This window comes from Podarcis cretensis (assembly GCF_951804945.1).
Source record: "Podarcis cretensis genome assembly, chromosome: 4".
Taxonomy (NCBI): domain Eukaryota; kingdom Metazoa; phylum Chordata; class Lepidosauria; order Squamata; family Lacertidae; genus Podarcis; species Podarcis cretensis.
The window spans coordinates 41342188-41361851 of NC_137173.1; the positions used below are offsets into that span (position 1 = coordinate 41342188).

General features: G+C 42.0%; 1 protein-coding gene and 1 long non-coding RNA gene across 5 annotated transcripts in view; one reads left to right on the forward strand and one right to left on the reverse strand.

The window, feature by feature from the left end:
• EPHA6 (EPH receptor A6) overlaps positions 1–19664 on the forward strand; it is a 347761-nt gene that overhangs the window by 269269 nt on the left and 58828 nt on the right. For 3 of the 4 annotated variants that reach the window (XM_079974767.1, XM_079974768.1, XM_079974770.1), the window contains one exon: positions 12840–12965. The exons of the other annotated variant lie outside the window; for it this stretch is intronic. In XM_079974767.1, the coding sequence (XP_079830893.1) occupies positions 12840–12965 (126 nt within the window). The remainder of the gene's footprint in view (positions 1–12839; positions 12966–19664) is intronic. 4 annotated transcript variants of the gene reach the window in all.
• LOC307215546 lies at positions 9906–17495 on the reverse strand. The gene is made up of 2 exons (XR_013838566.1): positions 17349–17495; positions 9906–10005 (listed from the first exon to the last, which is right to left on the reverse strand). It is a non-coding gene; the product is annotated as an uncharacterized lncRNA (long non-coding RNA).

Here is a 19664-nt window from a genome sequence, read left to right on the forward strand (position 1 = left end):
TCACAACTGACATTAGGGTTAGGTGTAAAATAAGTTGGTCTGGGAACATGACAGCTTAACTTGTCTGTTAATTTGTCCATTGTGCTTTTGTCAAATACACAGTTTCAGTGTCAGTGGACTGTACAAATGCATCATTCATCAGAATATTTTCCCCCTGACATTAGCATTTTTAGAGTGGTTATAACAACTTGTAAATACTGCTTTTTCTGAAGCATTTGAACCTGTCAGGAACTGTAGCTGGCTGAAACACTGTTATAACATAAATGCAACACAAGCACATGGTCATAGTCTGAGATGCTTTGCTTCTGCACAATACAACTAAGCACTTATTTTGACAATACAGCTAAGCGCTTCTTTGCTTACCCAGCAGATCTTGGGGTTGTGCCATTTGCTGTTTGTAACAAATATAATTTTAATAAGATATAAGTTTTGTGCTGTTCTCAGCATCCTGCTAATTTCAGTGGGTTATATTGCATTTAGTAATAACTAGGGCAGCCAAAATGAACCTGTATAGTTGGAAACAATTTATACTTCCTAAAATCTTTATGATATCATATGTCTATGTTAAAACAATAAAACTATATTATAGCATGGGCAACACCAATTTAGGGTACTAGAACAGGGGGTGGGAACTGCATAGCTCAACAATGGGGCTGAAACTCAATCATATAGGCATTTAAGCACTGGGTTTAGCCATTTAGGGAATTGGAAATGAGCAGCAGCAAGCCTCATACTTGTGATATCCCTGTTCCCCTTCCCCTGTGCATGAGAAGATTTGAAGCTTCTGCATTTTATTTGCTGCAAGAAGAAGTTTCGCAAATGTAGCAATGTATTGTTTCTGCAGAGCATAGTTTGTTCTGAAATGAGGGTCCAAAATTAAGATCAAATCTCCTGAAAGGCAACCATTAAAGCTCTCTCAACATAGAGCTGAGTAATTAATTGAACTCTTTGACTTCAAATGCTTTCTCAAATTGCTCCACCATAACCATAGCTACCTGAAATGATCACAGGATGATCATTCGTCCAGGATATAACATTAAACAAGGTTTGGTTCTTTGTATGCACTTGTAAATCATTATAGCAAGAGTCTCTTGCAAAGCTGTATTTATCTTATGCCTTGGATCCTTGAGCTTATTTCTGTGCTTTCTCTGCTTAGGAAGCCTTTCATGTCCAGAGTGCAGATATTAAGTTGACTCGGAGCTGACATTGCTGCATGGCCTCCTCACTCATCTACTAGTGATCTTATTTCTTATATAAAGCGGTTTTTGTTCCCATGGGTTTTTCTAACACTGAGCATGTGGTAATAGTGTCCTTTTTGCCCACAAGACAAATTGATCTTCTGGGATCTTCTGTTGCCTGTCATTGGGGAAACATCAGGGGTGACATGGGAATAAACCCTTCCCCGGTCCACGTTTTCCCTATTCCCCTTCAGCTTCTGTTAATAAAATCATAAAATTAAAACATGGATTTCCCATGTCATTATTAGTTTGGCCCTGGATATTTTGCTATTCCTTCAGCTGCCTCTTGAGACCTGCTAATGATTTTCCTGCACACATGTTCAGGAATACAAATACAAATACAAATGAATTCAGGTCTAGATGAAAAGTAACTTCAAGCTTCACATAATTTGGATTTATTTATTTATTTTTGGTAGTTTGCCATGCTGCAAAGGAAAAACGAGTTACCCAACATCATTGTGATATCAGGTGATTGTACGTGAGTGAGGGGCCTGTCCACCACACAAGGTAGCTGTCCAGGGTTGGTGAAACCCAGGATCTGGGCCACTGGATTCAGTTCCCCACCCCTGCTAATGATCCACCTGAGGCAGCCAGACTTACTTGCAGTCAGCACTGTCTAATTGTGAGGAAATGAGATTTCTAGTCAAGCAGGGCTCCCTAGCACTGCGTAGTCCAGGGAGGCTGCACTTCAGTTTCTATCAGCCCAGCCCGAATGGCCATTGGGCAACAGTCAGGTATAGTGAGAGCTGCAGTCCAGCATCTGGAGGACCACAATTTGGTATAGTCAATCTGTACTCTTTTAAGGGAGCTAAAGAAAGATGTAGAAAAAACAGACTTCTAATTTAACTTTCCCTGTGAATGATATGCAAGAAAAGCAAGGTAGAATGCCCCACTTTCAGAACAGGCCAGACATTTCACTTCACAGTGTCTTACGTACAATCATAATTGAACATTGTGGTTCGAGGACCCGACCACCGCGACATGAAAAGAAGACACAGGGACACGTGATATAAGGTTAATGGGCTAGAAAAGGCCACAACTTTATTGATTACAGCAATGAAAATGTATTGGCTTAGGCATTGGATCGTGAAACAAGTGGGTTTATTCACCAGGGGTTCATCACCTGTTGATGCTAATCCAACTATAGGCTCACCCCTGCTGTCACCGAGGGTCGTGCCATGGCCTCCCGCCAAGCAGGCATCGGACAGAATACACGACCGCCAGATTCCTTTAACGGAATACCCCTAAACATTGAAGGCATAGGCGATGGCCACACCTAGCACTTCGACACACCACAGCACATTATTCCAATGCCTAACCGCCACCCGAGCCGAAAGGCTCGCCGCCAATACCCTCAAAGCTGTAACCAATCCCAGATGCATTTGCTGACACTAGCTAACCAACTGTCGTTCCCCAGATCCGATAGGTGGACACCGTCATTCCGGTATAAAGCTTGGTCGCCGATCCGGATACGGTCATGATAAATGACTCGGCCATACAAAAAGTGCACCCAACGGGCTATTGCACGATTTAAGAGTTTCCTGGATTTTTCAATGGCCATACAGTTCTGCACACTGCGTCACACAATTCTCTTCAGGAAGGAGGACCAGAACACCGTTGTTCCGGGACACAAGGCAGCCACCTCATCCAAATCTCTCTTTATGTGCCACGACAAGTCCACACTTCTTCTGCTGATAAGGATGTCAGGAGGGCCAAACGCGGCAACTCTCCCTCTCAACAATGGCATAAGCAATGCCTCGTCTCGAAAACCAGGAAACTCACACTCCAGGTGGCTGCCAGGAGGGCCAAACGTGGCAATTCTCCCTCTCAGCAATGGCATAAGCAATGCCTCGTCACGAAAACCAGGAAACTTGCACTCCAGGTGGCTGTCAGGAGGGCCAAACGTGGCAACTCTCCCTCTCAGCAATGGCATAAGCAATGCCTCGTCACGAAAACCAGGAAACTCACACTCCAGGTGGCTGCCAGGAGGGCCAAACGTGGCAACTCTCCCTCTCAGCAATGGCATAAGCAATGCCTCATCTCGAAAACCAGGAAACTTGCACTCCAGGTGGCTGTCAGGAGGGCCAAACGTGGCAACTCTCCCTCTCGGCAATGGCATAAGCAATGCCTCGTCACAAAAACCAGGAAACTCGGGTGGCTATCAGGAGGGCCAAACGTGGCAACTCCCCCTCTCAGCAATGGCATAAGCAATGCCTCGTCTCGAAAACCAGGAAACTCGCACTCCAGGTAGCAATCCGAGGTTAGGGGTGAGGCCACAGCTAACTGACCGTACGTGGGCCAATGGACTATACCATGGCCACAAATCCAGACACTTCTGAGAACGGCTGAAAATAAAGGAGAGAGAAGAAAAAGAAAAGAAAATTACGGATAAGTAGAGGTAAAGGAGCAGGGCGCATTCTAACGAATGTAGCCTTTATAAGCGTCGGATTCCACCGGCCCATTTCCTTAATCTTATCCACTGGCAGGCCCAAGCGTGCAGCTGTTGAGGTGGCGCCAATCCTAAATGAGTGTGCTGCATAATCCTGGGAAGATGAACCACAGGCATCAATAACTTTGCGGAGTGCCCTTGTGAATTGGTGTCTCAACAAAGGTGACCCATCCTCGTGAACCAGGACCGGGCCAGGACCGGGCAGTCTGAGGTAAAGGTACCATCTAGTGTCTTTGACCGGGCATGGGCCCCACTGCGCTGAAGCTGTAAGTTTTACGAGGGAACCCCTACCTGCCTGGTCTGTTTGGGATTGACGTATGCGCACAGTCATGCTAGCTTCGGTCAACTGCAGTTCCTCCCACTTGCGTTAACCTCGGCTACCACTTCACCAACCCTCAAGGTGCCAAAGAAGGCGATCGCATATGCTGCGGAAAAGAGGCGGGCCTCGAACTTGGCCCAGCAGATTGACCTAAGCTTTGTGCGTATCTGAGATAGCAGCCCGTAAGAAATTGGCTTACGGCTCTAGGGGGGTTGTAGCCTGCCCCAAACCTCAATAGCTCTGCGGATCAGGAAGTCACTGCACAGGTCAGAGGAAAACATGGCTCTAGCAAAGAAGCTGATGGCGACTACGTGTATCTTTAAAGTTTTGGGGTCCCGTCCCAAATCGTCAAGATGGGAAAGGTATTGCAGAATGTAATCCGTGGTGGGTGGCACGCTAGGCAAAAGCCCCAATATCCCTGACCTGAAGCCCATGAGCTCCAGGTGCTAGCCACCGGAAGCGAGACATCTGAGAGCGAGACCCTTAGGGTAAGAAAGATTGTGAATTAATCTAAACTCACCATGGGTCTTTTTGGGTACAATACCAAGGGGCGAGATATGCAGGTTTGGGATAGGGGGGTGTACGAATGGACCAGCCACCCTCCCTGCGGCCACTTCCTTAGCTATTTTCTTTTTCTGCAACCTCAAGCCTTTCCCTTACTGACATCTGGTTAGGGGAAATCCTTTGCAATTAAAGAGTCGGTTACTGGTATTCTGAAACCCTCTGACAAAACCCTTCCAACGAAAGGATGCTGCGCTTCCATCTGGATAGCTAGACAAGAGGTTGCGGAGAGGAGAGAGCTGGATCAGTGGAAATGCTAGACCCGGAGGGTCCCTATCGTCTGTTCCCTGCTGCAGGGGCTCCTCTGGAGCTAGAATGGTGGAACCCCGACCTCCCCGAAAGGGCTGCTTCTCTTTGTAACACGCTGCAGCTGGGTGTACCCCTGCACACCTCTCGCATTCGTGCGGATACTTACCAGACTGCCTTGGCATGACCCCTTATTGAATTTCCAACACACCTTGCGCTTTGGCTCCCTTCTTAAGTCCGGCTTACCCATGCAATGAGAATCTAATGGTTTCTTCTCAACATACGGGATGACCGCCACCGACCAGATGCCCTTTTCAAATTGATCCCAGCGTGCTAGTGGGATCCTGGAAGCCTTCCTTCAGAACTTTTAGCATAGCTAACGGTGGCGGCCCCCCATAAGGCACATAGGCTGTTCTGACTCATCTTCCGTGTTGCCCGTTTTCAACTTGCTCTTCTTACAAACGTGCTTCTTCTTAGTGCGTCTTTTGCCTGACAGTTTGTCCCCCTCAGCTGTCTGAAGTTTCCCCTCCAGCTGCTGTTCCTCCTCACCGGCTGACGAGGTGCCCAATTCTGGAAGCTGGACCCAGGGCTGCTTATTCTGCGAAGGACTAGAAGAACTGGACACAACAGGGTTATTGACACAGGCCGGCGGCCTCCTCGCAGGCGACCCAATGCAGTTCTGAGGACCAGATGTTGCCGAGTGAGCCCTAGACCTAGTTTGCACTGCTGCAGTTACTGTCCAAGAGCATATCAGGGGTAGCAGTGGAGGGCATGGGGTTAGGGATTGATTGGAAAAAAGCTGCTCATAATCATCAATGAACGATCTAAATGCATTTAGGCAGTGTGAAATAGGTTATTATCCCGTCCATGTGGCACCCCCAATGAATTACGGCTGTTGGCACCCATGCAGCCTGAGGTGTGAGCTGATTCCGTTGCAGAGCGCTTCCTCTTAGGCGCCATGGATAACATGCTAAAGCTACTGCCACCAACACGAGCTACCGCTTACAAGCAGTTGTACAGGGACATGTTATTGATTCTGGAACAAATATACTAATTAATGATTGTTTTACTTATAATAAACAATGATTCCCAAGCATTATCAGCCCCATGCTCTAACCAGTTGAGCTATCCAGGCTCTCTAGAATTGTGTTGGACCCCATGGGTCATTTAGTCCAACCCCTTGGAATGCAGTTTTCCAAACAGGGATCGAACCTGCAACCTTGGCATTATTGTCACCATGATCTAAGCAACTGAGGGTTCCGAAATATATGTCAATTATTTATTATTAATTTTATTTTTATTTTTATTAGTTTTATTTGTCTATTTATATATTTATCTTTAGATTTACTTAATTAATTAATTAATCAATTTAATCTTGGTATGTGATGCCATTCCACTTATTCTCTTCATTTATTTTTTATTATATATTATTATTAATATTCTTTATTTTAATGTTTTATTTTAATATTATTATTATTATTATCATTCTATTATTATTTATCTTTTATTTATTTATTGTTCTTATTATTTATTATTATTGTTATTTACTAGAATCTAATCCAATTATTTGTTCAATCAATTACCACTGTAAGTAGAATTAATTACTGATACTATCAATTGTCTACCGTAAGTGACGATATGAAATAATTATTCATCACTTGACTGTTCTGTTTGTATATGTCTATAAATTTATTTGACACCAAACAAATGGGTCAGGTGGATAGACCTGCCTCCTGAGGAGCAACTCACAAGCATGTAGTGATGAAACAATAGGAACAGCAGAGCAACGCAGCCCCCATACTGCAATCAAATGGAATCAAAGAAAATCGCTCTCAGGGAAATGTCCTTTAACTAACACTTTGCAAAACAAAAGGTAATGCTGGAGGCCCAGCAGAAGGAAAATACTGCCAAAAACAATGTTTCCTTGAGTTGATTATTAACGCTTGGCTATATAATGTTTCCTTGAGTTGATTATTAACGCTTGGCTATATAAATTCTTAACATCAGCTGAATTAACTACACTGTGCAAATTCCATGCAATAGTATGCTCAGAACGTACTTCCTTATTAATTTATGTATCTGTTAGTCAATATACAATTCAGGCAGATGTTGTTGTTGTTTAGTCGTGTAGTAGCCTTATTTCTTCCCCCAAACGCCAAGCGAAAGGGGGGGGGGTGGCTTAGATAAAGTAAGAGGGGTGAGGTTTAAATGCACAGTCTATTCTAAGCCCCAGCATCATTTAAAATTTCAGAGGGGGCTCCCGATTTAAGTGGTACCAATGGATGGCAGGGTAAATCAAACCCACACTAAAAGAGTAATAAATCAACAAACGGCAGGCACAAACACACGCTGCCAGCACACACACACACAACTTAAAATTAGAGAGGAAGAGTCAAGGGCAAGGGAGGGGGGAAAACGTACAAGCACCCTGGCCAACGAATTAAAATGTAAGGCAAACCCAAAGGCAAACCCACTCAGTCACCCAGACCAGCCAGGCAATCGGACGGGCAAGGGCAATAGAGGGGGAAAAACATACATGCACACTGGCCAAAATTAAAATAAAACGCACAGCCACCAAGGCAGAGGCCAGGGAAGGAAAGTGAGGAGACAAGGGAGATAGTAAGATGGCATTCACACTCAGACCTCGCTAGTGGTGGAGTGACCATGTGCTGGGCAAAGGAACAAGCTGCAGCTTAAGAAAGGTAAATTCGCACTTAAAAACACCCAAACAAATCCAGCACCAGGAGTGGGGGGAAATAAAAGGTTAAATGTAGGTTTTTACACAGAAAAGAGGACACAGCAAGACAGCAAGGCAAACTTGGGTGCGTAGGTTTTTAAAAGCAGTAAGCAATGAGCGCACGCAAGCCTCCTAAATTTAAAAAGGCAAGCCAGGAACCAGACAGCCTCCACACACACAAACACCCCCCCCCCGACTCCAAACCTCGTGGCTGAGCTCTTCCCTATGATGACTCCTGACTCGCACAGGACAACGAAGAGAAATGAGGCTGGGGAGAGGCTGACGCTGCAGCATCAAGGCTGCTGGACACGCCCCCCACAGCACCTGGTTGGATGGCCACCGGGGGGGCGTGAGCGCCAGCCAGGTGAGCTGGAGGCAGGGGGCTACACCCCCTGCTAGGGGCGGTGTTCAGGCTCCCGCCCACAACCACTCCCCTCTCTTTCAGGGAGGAGAGTCTTTCACGAAGAAACTTTTGAAGTATCAAACTCCACTTTAAAGTCTGCACTAAGACACTCATTTTAAGAAATATTTGGGGGGGGTTACAAACACAGGTCATTGTTGGCAGGGCTTTCAGGATAAATTGAACAAAATATGTTCGCATAGACACATCTAGCAAAATGGTCTTTATTATAGGCCACGCGTCATACTGTGTTCTATTGTGGTGGTATTCTAATAATATGGAGAATGTAAACTTTTGATACAGCAGTAAAACTCCACAGTTTTACAAAGACTAAAAAATGATATACTGCTACAGAAGCAGCCAGGTGCAATTGAAAGGTAATTGTTTTTATACCAGAAAATCATATTTGTAATTTACTCAGAGGAATCCATTAATGAGGTCATTATCAACAATGCACACCACTGCCAAAAAACTTGCTTAAATGAAAGCCATGAATCTTTCTAACAGCATTACTTGATCCTTAGAATTGAATGTGCCTGACTCCCACTCTCTCTTCTCATTATGGACTGGCAAGGATGAGCAAGATTTAACTGCAGAATCCTGCAATAACATTATCTAGGCTGCATCATTAGATACACCCAAGATAATACATAAACAGTTATTGAGGACAGTTCTGCCTCCTTAGTGTAAATTTGTTATACACAATGCTGAAAAATTGTATTAAAATGCTTAATTATAGGAGTGAGCTAGTAGCTATTTACGCATGCTGCAAAGCTGGTATGATCAGGTGAATTGAAATGCTGAGGACAAGAAGAATTCAGGTCAAGACTCTAGTACAGACTTAATGACCATTTAAAGCAGCATTTCTATTTGTGATCATGGGAACTGAACCTCATTTGCTGAGGTTTGGTCAACTGCAGTAGTTTAGTCATACTTGAGGCAAGAAAAGTACAGTAGTACCTCTGGTTACAAACGCTTCAGGTTATAAATGCTTCAGGTTACAAACTCCGCTAACCCAGAACTCTGGGTTGTGAACTTTGCCCCAGGATGAGAACGGAAATCGTGAACCAGCAGCGCAGCGGCAGCAGAAGGCCCCATTAGCAAAAGTGCGCCTCATGTTAAGAACGGTTTTGGGTTAAGAGCGGACCTCCGGAACGAATTAAGTTTGTAACCCAAGGTACTATTGCAATACCAGCCTGCGTTTTTCATAGGACAAACAATATGTGAAAGGTTAGTGCTGTAGATGGAAAATAGGTCCTCTTTCTCAGTCTCAGATTAGATAGGCAAGTCAGGGGCATACCCAAATCCCCCCCAAAATCTTCTTGTTTGTTGCTTAAAACGTCCCTGCAAACATCATTTGGAAATGGTGGTCATGCTTTACTACTCCTTTTGGCAATAATCCTGTGATTTACTCTCATGGGGATCTGTTTAGCCATATATCATCATGCTTGTCATATTTTTGTTCATTACATTCTTGTCGTGTACATGGGTTTTACACAAAGAGCGAATGAAACCTTCAATCCCCACTCTACTGAAATCTAAAATAGTAGCCTGCTTACTGTTACGGGCAAGAAAATCAGCAAGATCTACACGTAACTGATGGCACACTTTTCACACTTGAACAGTGCCTTAAATGGCTCAAGACCACAATACCTCAAGGACTGTCTCTGTCCATATGAACCTACGCAGACCCTGAGATCATCCTCTGAGGCCCTCTTTTGTGCGCCTTCTCCATGAGAGGCCTACAGGATGACAACAGAAGAACGGGGCCTTCTCTGCAGTGGCTCCCCATTTGTGTAATGCTCTCTCCATGGAGGTTTGGATGGCACCTTCATTATACACCTTTAGCAGCATTTATTACTACAGAAAAAGCAGCAATTATGTAGATTATTTAATAAAGTCACTCACCAGATACCCCTCTCTCTCTCTCTCTCTCTCTCTCTCTCTCTCTCTTCCTTCCTTCCTTCCTTCCTTTCTCCGTCTGTCTGTTTGAGATTATCTGAATAAGCTTAGGTGTCATGGGATAAGAGGACAGGTTCTCTTCTGGATCATTAACTGGTTAAAAAAAAAACAGATAGCAGAAAGTAGGAATAAATGGCTAGTTCTCACACTGAAGGGATACAAGAAGTGGGTTCCCCAAAGGATCACTGTTGGTACCAGTGCTTTGTAACTTGTTCATACATGGAGTTTGGTGTTAGCAGTGAAGTGATCATGTTTGATGAGGACACCAAATTCTTCATGGTGGTAAGAACAAAAAGGATCTCTCCAAATTGTAAGGCTGTGCAATAGTACAAAAGCAGACAAGGGCTGTTTAACGTTATTAGAAAGATATTAGATATATCATTTTTAAATGCCACAGGGCATACTTGTAATTTAAATTGTTTTTCTTACCTTGTTGTTGGGTTTATTTCCACCAAAACGTTACTGGTTGCTCTGCAACACCCTCTGGTGTCACATTTTAACAACGCATTACAAACATTAAAAGCAATGCGCCATTTGTGCCTCTTTGTTAACCACAACCCTTCCTTAACCCGTACTTAACGTTAAAAACATGAGCGTAGACCCTCCCAAGGACCGAATTGGATAATCAAAGGGCCCAGTGTGAGCAAGCAGCATCTTTGTGCGGCTTCTGTGACCCCAGTGCCTGGCAGGGCCTACCAAGGAAGCCTATCCTCAGTTCCACTTTCCTGGTACACCAGAGAGCTTCTGACCCCAAATATTTTTCAAAAATGGATCAATTGGAATTTTAGAGCTTCCCCCATCTAAGTTAGCTTAATGTGCAGTTCATAACCTCAGTCTTGCAAAGGCTTCCTAAGAAAAATTCCACAAGTATTTAAAGCTTGGCTCAGTTAGGTGAACATTACTTAACCCTTTGTGTTTAATTGATTTCTTACTAAAACAACATCATTGGTTTTGTTATAGACTCTCAAATGTATATGTAAATGGTAATTTACAGCGCTACAAGCAGTATGTTAAGTGGAAATGTGTATAGCAGTAGTCCAGTGGCTGGTTTAGATAAGTGTCATACATTTGTAGTGTAGAAGCAGCAGTGGGGAATACAGCATTTAACCCTTTCTTGAATTACTGTTTTTCCACTTTAAGTCATCCCTTCTAGGAAATTGAGCTTTTCAAACTCCATTGCTGGGGGTGGGTGGGGTGATTAGAGTGGGGAAAAGTGCCCCTGATTCTGATCCTTACTTTTCCTCATCTCAGTAGTAGCAAGTTCTTGCTAAGTGGGTTTATGTAGTGGGTAGTCTGGGCCTGATGTTCTTTGAGATATACAATAAAAGTCCAGCACGCTTTGTTTGTTCAAATATATACTGTTTATGTCTCACACTGAAAGCTAGAAGTGAAGCATATATTACGCAAAGGATAATGAGGCTTTGGCAATGAAAATCAGTGAGTGGGTGATTTATTTTATTTATTTATATCTTTCTAAGTTTGCATAGCACCAACATTACTTTTTGTTGTTGTATCTAAGTAAACTTAAAAAGATATAAATGAACTATGTTTTATCTGAATTTTCTTTCTGGGGTTTTTCTGCATTTCTGTTAATCACTACAAAATTACATCCCATGAAGATTAAGGAACCTGTTTATTTTCTGATTATAATGAGAGGCAGGTGTTGTCTGTCTCTGAGGAGCAAGCATGCAGTTCGTTCTAAAAATAATGGAAGTGTGAGGCAGAGTTAGCAAAACATATTATTAAACTTCCTGGCAAGGCACTTCTTCATACTTGTAGTCTTTCTCTCCTCATCCCACACCCTGATAGAAACTCAAGTATATGCCAGCTGAACATACACATCTGAAACAAGTACTTCCTAAAGTAGTTTTGTGTAGTAATTTTAAGTATATATCTCAATTTATTTGAAAAACAGAAGGCTGATACTGTACATAGGGCTTCTGCTGAATTTTTAGTAGGGTTTGAACTGCATGATACTTTGTTCACAAAAGTTAATATTTCTATTCACTGAAATTTGAAATTCATTCAATCATTGTTCCAACTCAGGCTTCATACACAACCTTTCCACAGTTGCAAAAGCCATGAAGAGTCTGCCTTGATGGGATTTAATGAAAAGAGAAATAACACAATGTATCTGTTAACATTTTAATGGATTTATAGTATGGATATATTTATAGTATATTATCAGTGGATTTATAGTACAAATATTATTGTCTGCCCTCCTCCCCGGTACCCATGTGCTTTCTCATAAAAACCCAAAGCACTGACATTAAGAGCCAAATTATACTTTAGTGATAATAGTCCTGGTGTTGGTAACCTCAGTACTTTTATATTTGTTTGAAGCCAGTCCGAGGGGCTGGGACAACGCACTCAGATGGCCGGGGTAGTAGTAGTAGTAGTAGTAGTAGTAGTAGTAGTAATAATAATAATAATAATAATAATAATAATTTATTTATACCCCGCCCATCTAGCTGGGTTTCCCCAGCCACTCTGGGTGGCTTCCAACAAAATATTAAAATACAATACTCTGTTAAACAATAAAAGCTTCCCTAAACAGAGCTGCCTTCAGATGTCTTCTAAAAGTCTGGTAGTTGTTTTTCTCTTTGACATCATCATCATCATTACAAATTTTACATTTTCTTCATTTAAAATGTCTGTCCTTTCATTATCAGAAAAGTTTTAGAGCAATCCCATACTCAGAAGTAAGTTTCATTGTGAAGGCATCCCTTGAATAACCTTTCTATGCCTGGCATCAGCTGATTTGGATACGGAAGCATACCAGCTTTTTGTTCAACCACAAACTGGTTACAAATTAATATTTAACAATATTGTCATGGGATTTTTTTCTCTCTTTGCAACCAACACCTTCTGTTCAGCAATTAAAATAACTGTCTGTATAATTAATGACAATTTTTATCTTTTATAAGGATCCTTCCCGACCATTGGGGTGCAGTCTCTTTGCCCAAGATTCCTGAGGGAAGGATTTTTAAATAACATTCCAGCCCCACATCCTCTGTCAGGGGGAGGATCTTTGCCCCCCAGGATTTCTTCTGGTAGGTATTCCATGTGAACATTCAAGCACTGGATAGGAAGCTTTGGTTCTTGGGACCAAAATGAGGAATACAGTGCATTTATGTTACATGATACATATTTTGCTAAATAGATACTTGCTATTTCACTCTTGTTACAGATCAAACAAATAGCAATGGCATACCCTCCAACATTTTTGTCCCCAAAATTGGGGTGTCAGGATTGTCATGCCAGAGTGCCTTCCAGTCCAGCACTCTGGCGCAACCCTGTTGACGTGTGCTGGAGGGCGCATCTTTTGGTCTGGCACTCTGGCTTGAGGACTCGCACCAGAGCGCCAGACAAAAAAAGGGACATTCTGTGATTCCGAGATGTCCTGCTTAAAATCAGGACAGTTGTGGGGTATGCACTGGAGAAGTTTATGTCACAGTGAGCAAAGTTTATAATTCATCAGAAATGCAGTAGAGCCCAAATAAGTATGACAAAACTAAAGATAACGTCAAAACAACAGTGAATCTGAAACGGTAAAAGGGGATAGCAGCTAGTAATTTAGATAAACACTTGGATATAATTTAGCATTGTGCAATCACAATGTGTATACAACATACCAATGATTTTCGTATTGTTCAAAATAGCCGTGTGAAATTTGTTTGGAATCTGCTATAGTATTAAAATACTTTGTACAACTTTATACAACCCTCTGGTGTGCAGCCTACACCAGAGTAAAACAAAATATAGTCAGAGCACTTCAAATCATTACATATTAATTTCTATGCATGAAAGTATTGCTTTACTTTCTTTACTTTCAACCAGAATAGTATTAAAAGGAAATTTCCATATGCACCTGAGAGGTCATTACTCTTCCACAACATAAATGGATTATTCTTATGCTGTATAAACTGACAATTAAGAATAGATTGAATTAACAAATACTTCCTGGAAAAAATATTCCGTAACTACCATAAGGGAGCAATTATTCATTCTGAAATTCAAGTACAATTTGCAATATTCTAGTATAATTTTTTTTTAGCCTGGATAAGGTTTTCTTCATCAAATCTGTTTATCCTCACTTTAAAATACCCAAATATGTATTTTTAAAAAAACAAAAACATCATTAATTCATTCCCCTTGGTCATATTTATATAATAAAAATGCAGAATACAGCATTGTATATTTTAATAATAAATGTACATGACGGAGGGGGGCAATCCAGATTTTAGTTCCTTCCTTTGTAACTGTAGTAAAGACCATTTTAAAGTAAAGACAGCCATGCTGAGTCTACAAAAGTAATCCATGCACAACCATTGGTCTGCATACCTGGGTTGCTCATCAAAACTGTGCCCAGGTGGGCAGATGGGTACTGAAAGGAAAAAGAAACATTGTCACCTGACGCCTCTTGCTGAATGAGGTGGTTGAGAACCACAGCACGCTTTCTCTAAAAAGGTGGCAGGCACTGTCAGTTCTGATACTGCTGACAACCTGTTTTCACTGTTTACGTCAGGAGTCAGCAAACTTTTTCAGCAGGGGGCCAATCCACTGTCCCTCAGACATTGTGGTGGGGCAGACTATATTGGGGGGGGAATGAACAAATTCCTATGCCCCACAAATAACCCAGAGATGCATTTTAAATAAAAGGACACATTCTACTCATGTAAAAACACACTGATTCCCAGACCGTCCACGGGCCGGATTTAGAAGGTGATTGGGCTGGATTTGGCCCCCGGACTTTAGTTTGCCTACCCATGGTTTACATGGTTTAAAGCACTCCAGAGCCTGTGACAAAAATTAACATGACATTGTTACTGTGCACGTGTGCTCAGGTGTGGTCACACTAGCAGAAAGTAACCTGAAATATACTCTTTCCTGCTTTATGTTTTCTGGGGCTACTGGAATGACTAACTGAAGCCATGCTTAGCCAGATTTAATTAGGGGTTGAAATATCTGCAATATCTGCAATATCACTGGTCAAAGAGTTCCCTTTTATTTTCTTTCAGTAGCATGGAAACAATTGAAACATGGGGTACATGTCTCAGTATCTAATAAAGAACTGGGGCACATATTATCCTTGTCATGGAGATGCCATGAAGAGCTTACTTCTCATGGTGTCTGATCTCCTTCCCACTTTAACTTTTCAAGCATGTGGTTGCATCCATTATGTTAGGGTCTCTCTGTGACCCTGAACCACAGTCTCAGAGGTCAGGGAATGACTTTTGGCATCATATCTGTTTCAAACAATGTGCATCCTGGGCATGTGTTGAAATATGTTCCGATGTAGCACTTTTAAGGTTCAATAATCTTGTTTTAATTATATCTTGGTAAAAGAAACTTTCATATTTTCCTGTTTTTTGGGGGAGGGACACTCTGCTTGTGCAGAATTGACTTCATAGCTGTATTAGTTGGGAGCATTTATTTGGAGTGAAACAAAGCAATAAAGGCATATACATACTGCATATTTTTATTATGTGTCCATTTTGAAAATGTGCCTTAATCACTTTTACAGAGAGGTAATATCTTATAAGGGACGCAGGTGGCGCTGTGGGTTAAAGCCTCAGCGCCTAGGACTTGCCGATCGAAAGGTCGGCGGTTCGAATCCCTGCGGCGGGGTGCGCTCCCGCTGCTCGGTCCCAGCGCCTGCCAACCTAGCAGTTCGAAAGCACCTCCGGGTGCAAGTAGATAAATAGGGACCGCTTACCAGCGGGAAGGTAAACGGCGTTTCCGTGTGCGGCTCTGGCTCGCCAGAGCAGCGATGTCACGCTGGCCACGTGACCCGGAAGTGTCTCCGGACAGCGCTGGCCCCTGGCCTCTTAAGTGAGATGGGCGCACAACCCCAGAGTCTGTCAAGACTGGCCCGTATGGGCAGGGGTACCTTTACCTTTACCTTTAACATCTTATATTGCAGAAATAAAATGAAATAAAATAAAATAATACCAAAGGAAGGGCTACTAAATTTCCTCCTTAACAACATTCAAGTAGAGAATGACAGAAGAGAAGGAAAGAGGGTAGAATGGATTTTGTGATACACAGTAAAGAGGTATGGCTAATGGCTGCACTTAAAACAGAACCAAGGGAGAAAAGATCATGGTTTATGTTGTGAAATTGGTGGGCTTGTGACATCTTGAAGTGGATTAAGTGTTGGGTCTGTTTCCTGCCCAGGATAATTCATCAGAGTAAGTCCCATAGACAACAGATGCAAAGAGCAGAAAGCTAGAGACTGTGTTTTCCATAGTAAGCATACAGATAGATAGAACAGAGAAACATTCAGTCAGAAACATTCAGTAATGGTGAAAGCTCTGCAGCTGTTATAGTTGTACTCCACAATAGTCATTTTCCTGTTTCTCTAAATTTTTGGTCAGTTACATATCAAAATCCTTGTTTGCTATAAATGTTCAACACTCATACTTGAGTAATGTATATAATTCAGCAAACATCAGTGTAAAGTATGGAACAGATGAGTCAAATGCCTGTTTCTGCTTAAAATGACTCTGAAAATATAGACTAGACAATTTTTTTTATTTCTGAGCATGAAGGTAACATAAATGTATTCACATAGCTGTGCAAAGCCTAAAGAGAATATCTACTTTCTTTCGAATGCCTACTGTGTTTCCAAACAAATAACGAGCTGTTCATACATTACAACAAGCCAGGCTCTAGCTTCTTTCATCTTTGGTACTGGAGCAGAAAAACTGGGGGAAGAGTGGAGCAAGACTGTTTCAACAGTTGCACCAGCACCCTGCATGTTTGCAGTAAACCAGTTTGTTCTTAACTAGGGCTGTGATGTGCAAATCAAGCCACTGGGTGACTTTCAGTGACCAGTTCAGCGTGAGGGAAATTTACCCATTTCTTCAATGTACTAAGATGCTGCGGTACAGATAACCATTGTTGCTATTGTATTGTTTTGTTGTCACTCTAGCCTAGTTACTTGTTTATTTATAATTACCCCAGTCAGTTGCCCCTCCCCCCTCCCCTCTCCCCTCTTTTTTTCCTTTTCCCCTTTTTTCTTCTTCTTCCTAATTGTTTAAACAAACTCATAAACCAAGAACTTATACATTGACCACTAATAATGAAACATATGTTGTAGATAACTTTCCACATTTATTATGCTATTTTTGTAATATACAATGACATGAGAAAACTTGGTGTACTTGTTTGTATAACATTATTCTTGCTCATAACTCCCCCCTCAAAAAACCCAATTAGGAAACAATTCACACCTCTGCCATCAGCTGGTATGGCTTTAGGAGGCTGTGGGGCCACTGCCCCATGTGCAGCCCTGCTGTACACAGTGACTGGGGCAGAAAATGACAGGATAAAAGCAGTGCTCAGGTCTGGATCAGGCCCAATGTAACGGCAATAGGACCAGCTTTAGATCCAACAAATCCTAGACAGACTGCATCCCTGCTCCTTCTCACCTCTGGAACTCCTGGTTTGGGGTCCTTCCACTGCCTGTCACTGGTAGCCATCTTGTTGACAGCACTTTTGCCCATCTGCGCATTTGGCAGGCAGAAGCGGGAGCTCCATACCGGAGGGGAATGCTGCTTCTCTCACTCTTGTCAGCGGCGCCTAGCAGGAAGCTGGCATAGCTGGGCAAAAGGACACCTGTGCTCAGTCCAATCCCCGCAGCCCAGCACAAGAGGGAGAGAGGGTGGGTTGCTGTGTTAATTATTTATTTTGAATGAATTTCTATACTGCATCACCAGATTTCAGGAGGAGTTACAGTTAAAGCTGTAGAATAGCACACTGCAAAATTAAAAATATTTCCTTCTATTCCTATGGAATGCTGTTTCTACCTAGCAGTTGGTTCGTTGTGATTTGTAAGTTCGATTGCTTATATTGCATTGAATGTTTTATTATTTCTCACCTTGAGACTTCAGCGTAGACAAAAAATAAATATCCTCCATACACTGCTGGAGTATGGTTTTTCATTTACGGAAAGAAAGGTTCGTTTTTGTTTCGCGGTTAGTTTTATTTAGTTATTTAAAGAGGCTCATAGTGATAAGGATAGTGTTCTCAAAGGTTTCAAGATACAGTCGTACCTTGGTTGCCAAACGCCTTGGAATGTTTTAGCACCCGAAAGATCAAAAACCAGAAGTAAGTGTTCCAGTTTTCGAATGATTTTTGGAAGCCGAACGTCCGGCACGGCTTCTGTGGCTTCCGATTGGCTGCAGGATGCTCCTACAGCCAATCGGAAGCAGTGTCTTGGTTTTCAAATAGTTCCAGAAGTCGAACGGGCTCCCGGAATGCATTCTGTTCAAGAACTGAGGTACGACTGTATATATGTATTATTTCTAACAAAACATTTGCCTATCTTTTTTAGGTTTCTTTGCCTGTGAAAGTTAAAACCCTTTTTTGTGCACGACTGAAATTCTCTACACTTGTCTATGCACATTTATTACTTTGCTAAAATGTGCCTTGTTAGTTGTATGTATGTGCGTATTGTCCCTGTGATGTGACAATAGTTGTAAAAAGTATTAACTGTATGGTGTAAAAGCAAGATTAAGGGCATATTCACATGCAGCCTGTCCTCACTCTACAGATATTGGAGACTGATAAAGAGAATCTCTCTCACACACTCACTCACTCACACACACACACACACAGAGAGAGAGAGAGAGAGAGAGAGAGAGAGAGAGACTACATGTATTTAAATCCTGGACTGCAAAATCTGAAAAAAGTGAAAGTATTTTCATTCCTAAAAAGACTACTTTAGCCATGAAACTTTGTAGCTTGGATGAATGACTTCGCCACTTAATATCACCAACAAGGAATTACTAATACATGAAGCCGCCCAACAATGTGGAGAACATGTGGAATATTAGAGGGTATGTTAGAGCATGCTGCTGATAATGCCAAGGCTGCAGGTTTGATCCCAGTAAGGGGGTATTCCTGCGTTGGAGGGGGGTTGGACTAGATGATACTCAGGGTCCCTTCCAACTCTATGATTCTATGATAAATCAACAATTTAAAATCTACACTGACAGATTTTTAAAATGAACTGTAAACATCAGTAACACAAAACAGCTAACCAAAATGCATAAAGAGATCAAAATGTAAACATATCAAGAGTACTGTTAAACGCAATAAAGGAAGAGGCATGAGAGCCATATTATATAATTAGGAGGCCACCACTGAAAAAGCCTTCGGCTTAAGACAAATACATAAATAGTTTGCATATATTTCACAGCTGAAAACACCTTCAAATTGTTGCCCCCAGCCAGATACTCTCAACAGACATAGGTCTAAGGGCAGGAAAGCCATCCCATAGATCACCTGGCTTGAACAAGGTGAAGCATAACTTCAGCTTCTCAGCTTGAGTACGGGGTAGCTATCTATATTCAGGTATTTTAAGACACAGACCATCTGGTTAAAAAAAAAAAGATTTCTCTTTCTTTAAACTGAACCATTTTATAGCCCCAGTTTCTGTTTTTCTGCTGTATGTATGTATACATTTGTGTATTTGTGGGGGTGGGTATATAATGTGCATTTATTATGCCTATTTCTTTTGCATATTTTTCAGCATTTCATTATAAACAAAATCTGTAGAGATTAGTGTGCACTGAATGTATTATTATTTGGGGGAGATTAATCTGATACTTAAAAAAATTCATTAGCATGGACTTTGCTTCAGTATTTAAAATGACAGGAAAAGTGTTCTGAATATCTTGCCACCATTCTCGTTCATCATTCTACCATTCAATTAAATTGCACACTGTCAAAATCCTTTGCTG